Source organism: Punica granatum, chromosome 8 (assembly GCF_007655135.1).
Source record: "Punica granatum isolate Tunisia-2019 chromosome 8, ASM765513v2, whole genome shotgun sequence".
NCBI classification, from domain to species: Eukaryota; Viridiplantae; Streptophyta; class Magnoliopsida; order Myrtales; family Lythraceae; genus Punica; species Punica granatum.
The window spans coordinates 23,006,033-23,021,279 of NC_045134.1; the positions used below are offsets into that span (position 1 = coordinate 23,006,033).

The 15,247-nt window shown below is 35.0% G+C and overlaps 1 protein-coding gene across 1 annotated transcript; it reads left to right on the forward strand.

Moving 5' to 3' along the window:
- The first annotated feature begins 9,572 nt into the window (after positions 1-9,572).
- On the forward strand, positions 9,573-13,671 carry LOC116187433 (GDSL esterase/lipase At1g09390-like). The gene is made up of 5 exons (XM_031516126.1): positions 9,573-9,896; positions 12,136-12,321; positions 12,417-12,574; positions 12,845-13,121; positions 13,337-13,671. Exons 1-5 carry the CDS (start codon positions 9,617-9,619, stop codon positions 13,573-13,575), a joined length of 1,140 nt encoding a protein of 379 aa, XP_031371986.1. The 5' UTR covers positions 9,573-9,616; the 3' UTR covers positions 13,576-13,671.
- The last annotated feature ends 1,576 nt before the right edge of the window (positions 13,672-15,247 follow it).

Below are 15,247 nucleotides of genomic sequence, written 5' to 3' on the forward strand. Positions count from 1 at the left end.
ACGTATGCATGTAAGACGGAGGTAGTCCATTGTTGAATGACTTTTGAACTTTTTAAAAATCACAAAGCAACAAACGGTAGCGTTTTATCGTGCCACACCACTCATTGGACTCCAAAAGTCTTTCAGTTATGAAAACAAAAAAGACTCTATGTATAATATATAGTCTTAAAAAATCTCACTATCCGTTTATTACATACCCTCATCATCTTCACAAGATCAAGACAAAAGTTGTAATCCTACAAGTTGTAGGAACTTCAATTTTTGTTGAAAATGCAAAAATTCAACTGGTTAGAAAATTAGTAAAATATTAAACCAAAATATAATTTATGAGATAAATTTTAAACAAATATGTTTTAACAAAATAAAAAAATTAAACAACTATTTTTTTAAGTGACGAAACTTTACTAAGATGGTCACAGGCGAAGTTTTTAAGTGGCCACAGATGAACATTTGCTAAAGTGGCAACCATTATTTTATATTACTTATAAGGTTATTACAAAGTTGATCACACTCTTTTGGATATGTCTAACGATGACCATCGTTAAAATAAATGGTGATAGATCCACTCTCTTGCCCTTATTAATTATTGTTATCCCATTGATGTTGTTTGATCAAGGGGGTTAAGAAGAGGAAACTCTTGGTGCAGTTGATCCACTCGATCATGGTTCCCAGTTCTATTGGCAGTTTAGCATCAATTGTAATTGCTCGGCATGGCACATTCAGGTACATTATCAACAACTCGTGTAACCTTGATCTATATACGGTATCTCTTAGGGTTGAAATCTAATTGGATTTCTATCAGATATCTATACCATGACTACCGGCAGCAAGCTACTTTTACCTCTAATTAAGAAACAATTTTAGAGACATATTAGGTAAAAATATATAGAGAATTTGTCACTCGAACTTCTTTTCAGAAAGAAAAAGATTCAATGACTATAATGTCTAAATAATGGGTTTAGTGGAAAATATTATGTTTTTTTTTATCTAAAAATTGTATTTAGACGCACATCACCTGTGACAAATTAAAATCTTTTACTTCTAAAACTATTATTCTCATATGAGGAGATTTTTCATACAAAGTCTATTTTATTTGTCTTTACGAGACTTTGCATTTATAAATCCAGAAAAATCTCATGGATTTAGTTGTTCATTTTAAGAGATAATATATTTAGTAAAAGAAATTGATCTAAGTAGATAAAATCTCGAACATTTGATGACTTTTTTCTACCTAGACCTAAAAAATTTATTTGACATGAATTGATGGATATTCAAGTTACTCTCTACATAATAAGAAGATACCTTTTATTTATTATAGATATAAAAATATATCATATGAATATTAAATTAAAATAAACTGATAATTTATTGTGTATACTTACTTCATCCATTTTGTTTATGTATGAAATTTTATTATACTAATTTTTGGATGATTGGACAATTTTCAAATTACCAACATAATTAAAAAAACTTAAAAATATATATGTACATAGGTCGATTTACTGCTTGTATATACAAATTAATAATTATATTAATTTGAATATTAAAAAATCATACTTATTTAAGAGGTTTGACATTATTTATTAGGAAATATCAATTAAATGTGATTCAATTTATAGATGTATTGGTGGTGAAATGGTTAAAAACGTGAGACACGGAATATTGTTCTAGAGGTCAAAGGTTCGAGTTGAGTTCAAAGCATCATATAAAGATATAGAAAAGATTAGAGCCAAACGTATTGGCACTGATTTACTTTTGAAAAATAATATAGTGACAATTACTATAGTCTCAAATTATAAATTAAGTAGCAAAATTTGTTGTTATATCTCTTTATAAAAACTCTCTCTTTGCTCCTTCTCTACTGGGGAGCTCCGGTGGGGGCTATCCCATCGGTGATCTCCCCTCGAACGAGGTCGAAGAGGTTCCCCTACTGCGGTGACCTCCACCCTACCCCTCGACCTCATCGCAAGTGGAGGTCGTTGGCTGGGGGAAGCTCCCCCCTTCCTCTCGTGTTTTTTTTTTTGAAAAAAATGATTTTTTGTGTAAAAATAGTGTTGTTTTGATTCGATTCAATGCCGTTAAGCCTCGTGGTTATGGAAGTCTAATAGCGGGTCATTTTGACAGACATAATAGATCTTCATGTATCAATTTGAAAGCAAAAATTTTTCATGTATCAAATTGAAGGTTAGGGCAAATCTTGTGTTCCAAATTGACAGTTTTCTCTTAATAATAATAGTACCACTTAGTGGCTTTCATTAACTGTTGTTTAATATGTCTCCATGAACCTAAAGCAACCGAGGTAAATGAGAGAAATTCTTTTGTTGTTACAAGACAGACTCAAGAGTCTATATAAGGAATTGGAAAATTAACAAAAAGGGCAAACTGGCTGAAAACAATTTATTCTTAGATGGTTGTATGTCACTGTAATGTTTCTCATAAATGGGTCAATTTACTCATTTATCCCTTATACTTTAATAGAGGAAAATATAATATTTTTAGAGAGGAAAATAAATAGGTATTAGAAACAAATTTGAAAGTCCACGTCCCTGATAGGAATTATTCTTGGAGGGCGTTTTTCTTTGACCGTAAAATTAGTTAGACGAGAGAAAAAAGGTGTAGCATAGTAGTAGACGTCCACGACTGTTAATCAAGATATTATTGATTTGATTGTCATAGTAAATCTATTCGTACCTCTTTATTAGTTATTATATTTTTTATTTTATTATAGTAGGCACATAAACTTCTTTTGTTAAAAAAATCAGTTGAAATTCCAGATATCCATCTTAGCAAAAAAAAAAAAAAGTGAGAGAGAATTTTAAATTCGAAAGAGAGCGTAGCAGCTATATGACTAGTTAGAAGTCTCTTTGAGTCAAATCTCTTGTCGGGGATATATAAATTAAGAATAGGCATTCATAGGGAAAAGGAGAGAGCATGCAATTTCAGTGCAAGCATAGAGTTCAGATCTCAGGCCCCGGGAGTTTTTTACTATATTTTAATTGTATTAGAATTCGGTCAGATTGGAAGCTTCTTCCAATATAATTCACTTTCAATTATTTTAAGAATTTTTTGGGTGATTTATTATTTTAAAAGATTTAATTTGATGCTAACCCACCACAGAAATTTCAATTCTGTTTTTTCTTATTTAATCGATAGTTCGTACTTCGTATTAGATTAAGGCCACGAAAAGAAAACTACAGTTACCCCTCTTTCAGAAAAGGAAACGCACGCAGAGCACATAAAGAAAAGTCGAGAAAATCAATCATCTTTCTGAAGCACAAATGCTCTTTCCGACATTTTGCATTATTATTACATTCTTTGTTTGAGCTTGTTAAGGATGGACCATACAACAAGAGGAACCGATTAATTGAACCATGTCGATTGATCAGTTATCTATCAACAAGCATCCTCTTCTTTTTCTTTTTCTTCTTTTCTATTTGGCATATTGTTGAACATACCGTTAGTTCGAGGTTAATCTTGGTCATAGATATAGATGTCTTTTGCTTGCTGATGTTATGAATCAACATATACACAATATTGAACTATCTTCCGACATAGCAAAAGTCCCGTACGTCATCTGCTCGTCGGTTTTAGCGGTGGAAAATTTTCAGTCAAGTGACTTCAAGGCCAACTTCAGGCCGTGACCTTAAGTCGGGGCTTTCATGGTCAAGCGTACTCAGCCTATTGTCCTGTTCATTTTCTAGAGTTGGATCTCCGGCGAGCTGTAGATGGGCGGTTTTCGATATATGTATAGTATCCATTTTACAAAATATAAGTATTTAGTATATTCATCATAACGCCCAACCAAACGTTTGTATAGTGGTCCTTTAATCAAGGATGGATTTAGGAATTTTGTTCCAGAGGGCGAGTCCGATAATATATATTGGTTTTATCAGTTAGAATTAATTACCTAAAAAAACACAAACTATTAATTTGATATCAATGTTAGCACGACTTCCATTTTTTTGATCGGTGGGTCTCAACAACAACAATCGCTCGCCCAATTGGGGTTGTCCATGATGGCAAAAGTCTCCGATGACCCTAATTAGGGGATGATGGTCGCCGATAAGATTTTCATTGCCTACTCCTTTCGTTCTTTTCTCAATTTTACTTTTTATTTTTTTTTCCAATGAGGGCAATGAGGGTCTCATCGGGGCCCACCGCCACCCCTATAAGATCGCCGGCGACCTTGGCTACCTCGATCAGAGGGTGTGACCATATATTCTCGTTTAAATTAACGAAAAAAATTAAGACGTGTTAAAGTTGATATCAAATTGATAATTTGTACATTTTTAGGTTAAGAAAAAAAATTCGTGTTATAATTGATAAAATATAAAAAAGTTTATGTTTTTTTAGATAATTAACCCATCAATTAATGTGCACAACAGACAGGACCAATGAAGTATTTCTCAATAATGTACGCCTTAAGTTCTACTGCGTTACTTGGTCGTATAGACGGATGGTTATACACCAAAAGTTTGAAGTGATGATCTTCGAACGATCGAAACCATGGAAACAGTAAAGACAAAGATTTGCATATAACTTGTCAAAATGAACTATCTTCTTCGGGACATACGATCTCGTGAGAAGATTACAGTTAGTCATTGTCATAAAGGGTCAAAGCGATAATACAGACATGAATCCCACCAGCCAGTCCCTGTCCTTTTAATTAATTAACATAAAGCATACATTTTCAACGTATAGACGATATGATATTTCATTATCTTGAAAGAAAGATAAGATCGTTTCAAGCCCAAATGTGAATCACAGGCTGAAACCTATGGATTTTTAAAATGGTCTTGTAGGTGATAAACTCGGGATAGTGCTCAATTCCTAGGAAGGCTGCTTTGACAAGAAAAAAAAAAGTGAAGAAAAAAAGATTAAAAAAATTATACTCAAAACAAGAAAAAAAAAATTTAAAAAGAACTATGGGGGAAAATATACTCTCTTTTTTTTTTTACCGACAACAAATAATATTCGGAATCTTAATAGAAACGACTAATCCAAGTTAGAACTGAATCAGCTCATTGAAGGGTAAAATTCTTTGTTATCATAAATTTTGTTCATTTATACTACTTGAACCCTAATTTTTACTTAAGAAAAATAGATGTTGAATCATCGGAATCAGGTAACATTAGTAAATATTGGTCAACTTTAATCTTGAGCAATGAATAAAATAAAATGTCGTTTGCCGCGATTGAGATTATGGTTTCTAGAAGGTGCGTTGAAGCAGAAAGCAAAATTTCAATTTGTCTTCATCACCCAAGACACAAAGAATTTTTTAATTTTAACCACAAGTCAACCCCCCTACAAAAAGGTAAACGAAAATGTGAAAAGGAAATAATAAGGAGGACACGGAACAAGAAAAGGATTAGAGGAATAATGATAATGACATTTAATGGAAGGGCACCAAGCTAGCTTCTCACGAAATTGTATTTTTCATTTCCTCTCGAACACAGTCTAATTAAGCATATGCTCGAATAGAGATCCATGCTATTGGTGAGTAGTTCGGTACGTTTCCGAGGAGGAAGATATATACTACCGCATTCCTCCCTTACTGCATTCCTCCCTTCTCCATAAGTAAATATCAACACGAACGTATTTTTACATCTCGCCATGTTCCATGAATATTTATAGGATTAATTACCTAAAAATGCATGACTTTTACACTTTTTTCTAAATATAACACGACCTTTAGAAAATAGCATAGAAATGTACAACATTTGCATTTTTTCTTAAATATAGCACGACCTTTTGAGAGTAGTATAGAAATGCGCAATATTTGCCTTTTTTTTTTCTAAGTATAGCACGATCTGTAAAAAATAACACAGAAAAACACAACATTCAGGTTTAATTGCTATTTTAGTACGGTGTCAATTATTCGTTAAATGTAACGGTAACAGTTAACGACGTCTCGTGGCACAATATGATTGGACAAGTGAGTCACACATATTTTTATTATATTAGAAAATAATTCTAAAAATTAAAAAAGAATATATATTTCTTTTAAAAAAAAGGAACTGATTGTAGATTGCGGGGCGCAATCGGGGCCCCCACCACTGAAATGAAAAAGCCCCAAATCTCGAGGTTCTTTCGACTTCGACGGTGAGTGCTCCTATTAAGGTCACCACCCATATAATTAGGATCATGCTGCGACCGGCGACCCCAATTAGGAGATGGTAGCAACCGGTGTAGCTATCACTGTCGTCCTCTTCCCCCTTTCCTCTTATTAAGTTGAATCTCCGTTTCGTTTCTTTTAATTGTTTAATTAGTTTTTTTAATTAGATAAAAACATGTGGGGTTTACTCGTCCAATCATGTTGTGTCACATAACATCGTTAGCTCTATATTAGCCGTTATCATTACAATTTGACAGAATAATTGACGTCATGCTAAATGCGCAACTAAACTTGAAGGTCGTGTTTTTCTATACTATATTTTAAAGGTCGTGCTATATTTAGGAAGAAGTGCAAATGTCTTGTATTTATGTACTATTTTTTTAAGGTTGTGCTATATTTAGGAAAAAAATGCAAAAATCATGCATTTCTATTCTATTTTCCAAATGTCGTACTATATTTAGAAAAAAAGTTCAAAAGCCGTGCTTTTCTAGGCGATTAATCTATATTTATATGTCGTTAGATAATACAAAGAAAGGATGCAATGACACGGTACCAAAATAGAGCATGACGACAGTAGCACATTTTATGCCGAATCAAATATATATATATGTATACACACACACACATATAAGGACTGAACTTCAGGAGCAATGATGATCAGTACATTTCAGATAATTAGCATATCTAGCTGTTACCTCACTTGGCAACTAACATACTCTTAATAGTAACTTATATATGCACACTCGCACAGACTCAGCCTTTGGAATCACAGCAAAACTCCTCGCAGCAAAATTATCAAACCTTTCATGACGAATACAATGATATGATCATTTCGCGTAGACAATGAATACATGCACACACACACACATATATATATGTCCAATATAACCGGAAAGAGAGGTAGAAAGATCACGCACTCTAGCTTCTTAAATGGGCTTCTCTTCCCAGGATTGGGCCGGCCACCTGGCCCAAGGTTGAACCCCTAATTGGGCCTAAACTTCTGGCCCAGAATTACCTGCAAGCCCATCAATCTCCTCAGGCCTTAATATAATCGATTGTTTTGAAAGGATTTCCTCATCTTCATAATATTGATGAAATATTATAGCATGTTAGAATCGATCCTATCCTTTTTTTACCATCGATTCTTAGATTTTTTTTGCCGATTTTTTCTATGCTCGACTTGGTATATTTGAGTCGAGAAAAATTTACTGCAGTAGTAACTTTAGCTGAAAACCAAATCAATTTCCACGTGAAACGATAGACATTTGATATTGAAGTCTGACAGTTCATCAACACATTTCAAAGGGTCCACCAACTTGGTTGTAAGTAGTGCTAACCAATCCGAGCCAAAAAGAAAAAAAGTAGTGCTACTAATCCCTTTTAATATTTTGTTCTTATTATTACTACTATTGTTATTATCTTGTTTACTATGGATTAAGGATCTTCTGATCATTATTAAATCGATATTTCCTCCCGAACCAATCCAAATAGTATATCTATGAGTTTTATCAGGGATAGTCATAGAAAGTACCCTTAAAGCCATTTTATAAAATTCAAACTTTTTTTAAATTTTTTTTTGGTGAAAATGGGGCGATAGCCCTAAATTCGAACCTAAATATCATAAGAATTGAGCAAGCTACACTTCGTTTTTCTATTTCCTCGAATTATTGACGTACGTTTCCTCTTCATTATGTTGGGGGAATAATATATTTTCTCGTCAGCAAACGATGCGTAAGATTACCAGCATAACAACATTTGCAGGTGAAGTGGTTAGACTTCACTCATCAAAGCAAGGCTGTATAAACAACGAGGAGGGAAAATTGACTTTTTAGTAATTTTATTTGCATTACAAGTTTAAGAATTTTAAATCTATTGAAAACATTTTGTAGTTCCTACGATATTCAAATTGAAATAGTGTCAATCAATAGATTGAGAATATCCTTGATCTCACTAAAGAAGAAAAAGAAAGACACGAAGATGCAGTGCCGACGGCTACTGACATAACTCATCTACTCATTAACATAATCCCTGTTGCCCCAATTAACATAATCCTCGTCTCGGAAGACCATGGATTCGATCATTGTTTTATATATTGATAGAAGACCATCCGATGCAATGCAGAGTCAAAGTTTCAGAGAGAAAAGAATCTCTTAGAAGATATACAATATATATATATATGAAAAAGTGATTCTAATATTTTTCAATAGTATTTTTTCCAAGGAGATCACGGGAATCATGATTTACTAGTTTAATTTCATTCGAGCATCAGTTTGGATCTGATTACAAGACGCTTTTAATGAGTTTCAAATCATTGCACTGCAGATAAAATCCACTTACTGAAAACTCAATTTATCGTTGAGTTACATCCTATGATTTCAGTAGTATTTTTATTTGAGCTAATTTAATATATTATATTTTTATGTCGGATGCATCTTCTATGTATTGTTGTAGAAATTTAAAAATGCATGCATAAATTTTCCGCTGAGTCTTCAGATCTCACATGCAATGCTATGTATGGTCTAGAAATGGTAGCAGATAACTCCAATATATATATTGCATGGCAAGTTGAAGATATAATATTGCATGACATCCACACAGTGACGCTAGACTTTCCGAATGATTAATTGTTGTGCGAAAATGAGGATACACTCCATATTTCAAATGACAATTCCTCAATTAGATTAATCGAAAACTACTTTTGCAGTTACACTAAAAAAAAAAAAGGCTAAGGCGGGCCTAATTTTTTAAAAAAGAATTTCCGACTGAGTTTCTAAAAATTTTGGTCAAAAACTCTTAAAGTTAAAAATAAGATCAATCAAATAATCTGGAAATTCGAGAAAAATTTTCCCCGAAAATCGAGGGACTTCGAGAGAATGTTTCGTTGGAATTTCGCCAGAAATCTGTAGGATAAGTACATTTTCAAATGGATTTCCGACATGTTTCTCCTTGGAAAAAGGCCAGATTTTTTTTTTCTAGTGTTACTAACTTTTTAATATCAAATTTAGAGATGAACGAACGTGTAATTTAAGAGATAATATGTAACATACATAATGACTAGATAATTAGAGAAAAGTATGTGAACCTTTTGTACATACTCCAAAACATTCAACATTCGATTTACAAATAAGATATTCTAGGATCAATTCTCTATACCGTGTCTCTTTAAATCAGCTTTAATTTTTCAAATCTCCTACTTGTACCAGTGGACCTCTCTCTTATTGTTTTCGCACGTTCACTAATTCCCGAGGGCATTCCAAGCAAGTCGTGGGATGACCTTTTTTCCGTGGAAAGGCAAATTAATTAATCAGCACCCGGAAGAAACGACATCAACAAGATTTAGATGCTTTCAATTTTCCACCCAAGTTGCACTATATAAATATAATTCTTCCATTGTCTCATTATCACTGCTTCTAATATTGTCTATATTATATTATATAAACACATTTCGATCTCGATGGACGTCCCCAAGATCAAGCAAGCTGCCAGATCTGGTAGGGAGATATGGAGGATGAAGGACAAGAGAAAAGCTTGCGGATTTCATCCGTATCTTTCCATATTTCGTCTCTCTGGTACGTGTTGCTACTATGCTTGTGCGTTCTTCCCGGTGCACGTACTCGGTGCGAGAGAAAACCCGTGATCTTCAACTTTGGGGACTCAAACTCGGATACCGGAGGTTTCTCGGCCGCGCTCGGTGTTACCTTCAAGCTGCCTTTCGGGCGAGCATTCCTCCGAGAGCAGAATGGCAGGATATCTGATGGCCGGCTGATGATTGATTTCTTCTGTAAGTCTTTCCTTGTTACCCGTCGTAAAGATGATAATTTACAGGTTCATAATTATTAACATTTTTCTTTTCATTAATTGGATGCAAAAATAGAGCTCTACCACTAATACAATTAGAGGTTCTTCTTAGTTTAATTATCATTCCCTAATCTGTTGAGCCAGTCTGCGTTCCGTATTGCAATACCTTACTAAGCGCTAGCTGGCCAAATCGAACCGTTGTTCTTTGTGACATACATAACCTGTTTTAAGTTTGGACTTGAATCTAGATCGTAACATCTAGTCCGAAGATAGTTCAAAGATGCAACTGGATAGCCATGGTAGGACATTAAGCATGGCCAGTGCAATATTGTTTGTTTTCCCTTTTATATATATACAACAAAGCGGAAGTAATATTTAACCCTGTCTGTGGGAATGGGCTATATATATAAGGGTGATGCTACAGCTCAATCACCACAACCGTGGTGGTTGTTTTATTCTTGACTTTCAGATCTCCTCACTTAAAATCATGACCGTGCACGTGTGCTAGATTTTTTTGATTTAAGATTCAAGCCTCATAGTTTGACTATCCATATTTTCGGTCATGCATCTTCTGGTCAATGCTCGATTTCGCCCGTGAACGAACCGGATCCGATTTCGATATTAAACCAAATCAAATTGCATTGGTTCAATCAAATAAAAAATAATTTGATTACTTAAAAAAGCAATAAATAAAGACAATATAACATCGTCTGTTGTTCATTTTCTCCAATCGAACAAGAAACAATTGAAGGTAGATACGATCTTGAAGAATCCATCGACGCCCTCGACTGGGATTTGGATTCCAAGAAAAGGACGAAGGAGAAGGAGAAGAGGGAAGACTGGTATAGTTCTTGTTATCGTTGTTGGTGAAGGTGCTTAAGCTCGAGCCAGGTCGAGGAATTGAACAGTGTCTGTAGATATATATATATATATATATATGGTTGTTGCCGTTGGAAGTTTCAGTGGGGGAATTATATGAGTGGAGATGGAGGAAGAGGAGGGAATTGGAAATGGACGGACGGAGAAATGTCTGGTCATAAATTTTAAGTGGATGCACGTAAAATGTGGTGTACCGATGCAGTGTGAGTCAAAAGGAGGAAGGAGAGTTCCCTTCCCTCCTTCCCCTTCCCCTTCTCCCTCGTCCTTCGTCCTTTGCTTGAGGTTGAGCTGACAGATAGAGATAGAGATTGAGATCGATCTTTCATAATTTATTAAAAGTCATGTCGTCATTGCAGATCGGGGAAGGATGGGCATCATTGGAGCGGTGACGGTATTCTTCGAGATTGTATACTGCCTTCATTTGTTTTTGTTGTTTTTTTTTGTTCGATTGAAAAAGATGAATAGAAGACGATGTTGTACGGTGTTTCTTTATATTTTTTAAGTAATTAAATTATTTTTGTTTGAATGAACTAGTGCAATTTGGTTTGGTTTAGTATAAAATCGGATCAGGTTCACTCAAAGGCGAAATCGAGCATTGATGCGAAGATGGATGACCGAAAATATTGATAGTCAAATTATGAGGGGTGAATCTTAAATCAAATTAATCTAAAATAGCATGAGATCAAGATTTGAAGTATGGAGGTCTGACGGTCAAGTGTAAAACAACCATGGTGGTTGTCTTTAGTGCTAACCGCGGTAGAATCTCCAATATATATAATTTTGTGGTATTTATTTCAATTTAATTAAATAAGTATTGAAAAATTAGTTCCAGATTATGTAGGAAGATGAGTGAGAGGAGAGCACGGAAAAAGTGAGAGATGAGATTATTTAATGATTGAGTAGAAAATCATTTAACAAGTAAATAAAAACATTTGACTTAACATAAGATAAGTCATTTTTCACTTATTGATAACCTCTAATTCCTCTTAAACATCTTGTCATCCTTGTCATTCATCCCTTCTTCCTATACTTATTTTATAATCTTAACTAATTAAGTGCATGCTTATTTTTTAAGCACTTAATTTATCAAACTTGGTTGAAAAATAATAAGCTCATGAGTTTGGTAAAGATGGGAAATGAAAAAAATAAACGGAGGACGATAAGTAATTGGACAAATCTCCAATTCAAAAGTTGAATTGGTAGATTATAATAGCTGATCCTTTTATAAACTCATGGTGATTTCCAGTCATCATAGCGATGTGGAATGATAACTCTCAATATCAACATGAACTCCATCGTTCATGCTCATCTCCTCTATGAGGATTTTGTCTGTTGACATACAGGTGAAAGCTTGAATGCTAGCTACTTGAGTCCGTACTTGGACTCCCTTGGATCGGACTTCACCAACGGTGCCAACTTTGCGGTTGCGGGTGCAACAACTCTTAGGAAATTCAATTCCTTCAGTCTCGACGTTCAGGTCCTTCAGTTCCTCCGCTTCCGAGCCGGCTCGCTTCTCCTGACCTCGAAAGGTTTTACCTGCCTATATGTGAACATATATACATCTGCACGTAACATAATCTTTCTTCCAGCTTATAGAAAACTAATCTATATAAAATATTATAAGGGTACACCAATCAAGTCAGTGAAGAAGAGTTCAGGAATGCTCTGTACATCATAGACATTGGGCAGAATGACCTTTTCGCATCATTCATCGATCTCTTGTACGAACAAGTCATTCAGAGCATCCCGACTTTCATCGCTGTGATCAAATCGGCTGTATGGGTATGTACGTCCTCATTCAAAAGTTCTTCCTTTCTTCCAATAAACTAATTGGACAAGACCCGAACTGCTCAATATCAACACAATGTGAGATTGGAGTTCTGAATTTTTCGATGAGATCACGAGACATTTTCAGTCTATTGATTGGGAGCAGTCCCAGGTCTGGCATAGGCTTACTGCTTCTGGTGGGTTAGGAAAATAGCGCAGTACACCACACCTCGTGTTTGGAATTCTAAATATAAATATAAATTTAATTTGTAGTTATTTTTGCAGGACATTTACAAAAGTGGTGGGAAGAATTTCTGGATCCACAATACAGGACCTCTGGGCTGTCTGCCTCAGAAGCTTGCAACCATCTCAGCCCGAAATGCAACCTCTGACTATGATCCGTACGGTTGCCTTTTCCCGCTCAACAATGCTGCCAAACAGTTCAATCGGCAATTGAAGGCCCTATGCCAGAAGCTCCGGTCTGAAATGATCGATGCCACCATCGTATACGTCGATGTTTACTCCGTGAAATACCACCTCATTGCCAATTCTGCCAGATATGGTATGTTACGTATACTACCTCATAACAGCTGGTTACATATATACTCGCAAGCATGGTACACGTATATATGATATGAGCATCATTTGCACAGATCGAACATTCGGCCTGGTTGATATTACATGAGTTTCAGAAAAGGTACTCGCTATGGGATACCGACAATTATCGGATAAAAACCATCATGTGCACTAACTAGATAGATATATTTGAAACTGAAGGATTCGAGAATCCATTGATGGCATGTTGCGGGCATGGAGGGCCACCTTACAACTATGACCCGACGACCAGGTGTGGCAACAGCAGCGTCACCGCCTGTGACCCGGGACTACATTATGTGAGCTGGGACGGCATTCACCACACCGAAGCGGCTAACTCCATATTTGCAGCCAGCATTCTCTCTTCTAAGTTCTCAACTCCTCACACTAATTTGAATTTCTTCTGCGCAATTAACGTCTAGGAATGAACTCTGTCCCTGCATTTTCTTATAGCTAAGAAGTTCTTTAAAAATGCTTTTTCCATATATATCCTAGCTATAGATCCAGCATGTTTAGCATTGACCATATCCTATTACAACTGAATCGATCATAGATATTATATTATACGTTGTTTCATGCTCGTTTGCTCGATCTGAAAAGATTCAGACATGGGAATGACATAATGATGCCTAGTTCAATAACATTTCTAAGGATTGCCTTACCCGGGCGATAGGAGTGCTAGTTATCGGTCTTATTGTTAACCTTTTGAATCTTTTTCTCGGTGCAAAGGTAAGGGTCTTTAGGTCGTTGTTGCATTACTATATCCTCCCCCGCCAGAATCAATTTGAACAGGCTATCTACCTCGCCGAACTATAGCATATATGGGGACTTCACCGAGAATGAGACGAATCACGACTTGCCACTCTCGGGCTAGTTGGCTCTTAGTCTATTACAAGGAATCGGTTGATTGTACATTTCATCTTCTCATTATGTCGGAAATAACATATTTTCTCGTGAACCAACGAATAATAAGCAAAGCCGGTGAAGATATATAAATGGACATCTCGACAGTGTTTGGGTCTATCGAAATCGTGCACGTGTCTATTATCCCAAGAATTTTTTTCAGAAAAAAGAAAAGAAGGTATTTTCTTTTCTATTAATTTAGTATTAGTAAGTGAACTATTTTTCAATAAAATCTTAATATTAGGAGGTAAATTTTTTGTCTTCCTAGTATTAACATCTCATCGGCAATTTTAGATTTCCAAAATTTTCATTTCATCCAAGTAATTAAACAAATGAAATTTCATCTGAATGTATAATTGCCTTCAATACCCTTTTTTGCCAATATGTGCCAACCGTTCCATTCCGGTGAACCAAATGCTTGATTAATGCATACCATTGGGACAAAGATAAAGCTTTCGTTCTTATAAGTCTTATTGATCCTTAACTAATCACGGGCTTGATGTATGGCATGCAACAAGACAGTAAACTATCTAATCATACAAAACATGGTTAACATGCTAAAATTATTATTTCATTTGTTTAATTACATAAAAGAGAGAATATTTAAGAGTGAGATGGATCTGATCTCGGATAGATCAGTTTTCATTTAGAAGTTCAAGGTTCAATTTGACATCTTATTTCAGCTATTAATTACGTACTCGAATCAGTATATATATTTCGATTCTTATACATCGTGCTTATCAGATATTTGAGATTATAGTCAGACGATTTATTTTTTTGCCAGAAAATAGTGACAGTTCACGTGCTTCAGCTTCTAGTGCATCTATAGGAATGGAAATGGGTAGTAGGTGTCTCCATCATGTATTGCCACTAAAACATATATCACGCATATATTATACATCAATTTTTGTTTCTTCAAACATATAATCATCCAATGTGTGATAAAAAGGGTCTCGGTGCATATACCAAGAGACAAATCCTCATGCATCTCGATTATTCTTGGAATGCCTTTCGCACTTCAAGCCATATCACTATATAAAATTTGGTTTTCGCCCACGTTTTTGTCCCAACGCGATCACAAATGTCGGAAAAAATTAGCCAAAATTGTTCTATCCTGACGTTGTGAAAAACATCGGGATTGACCACCTTTTAGCTGACATTTTGGAAAATGTTGGCTTTTGTTAACCATAT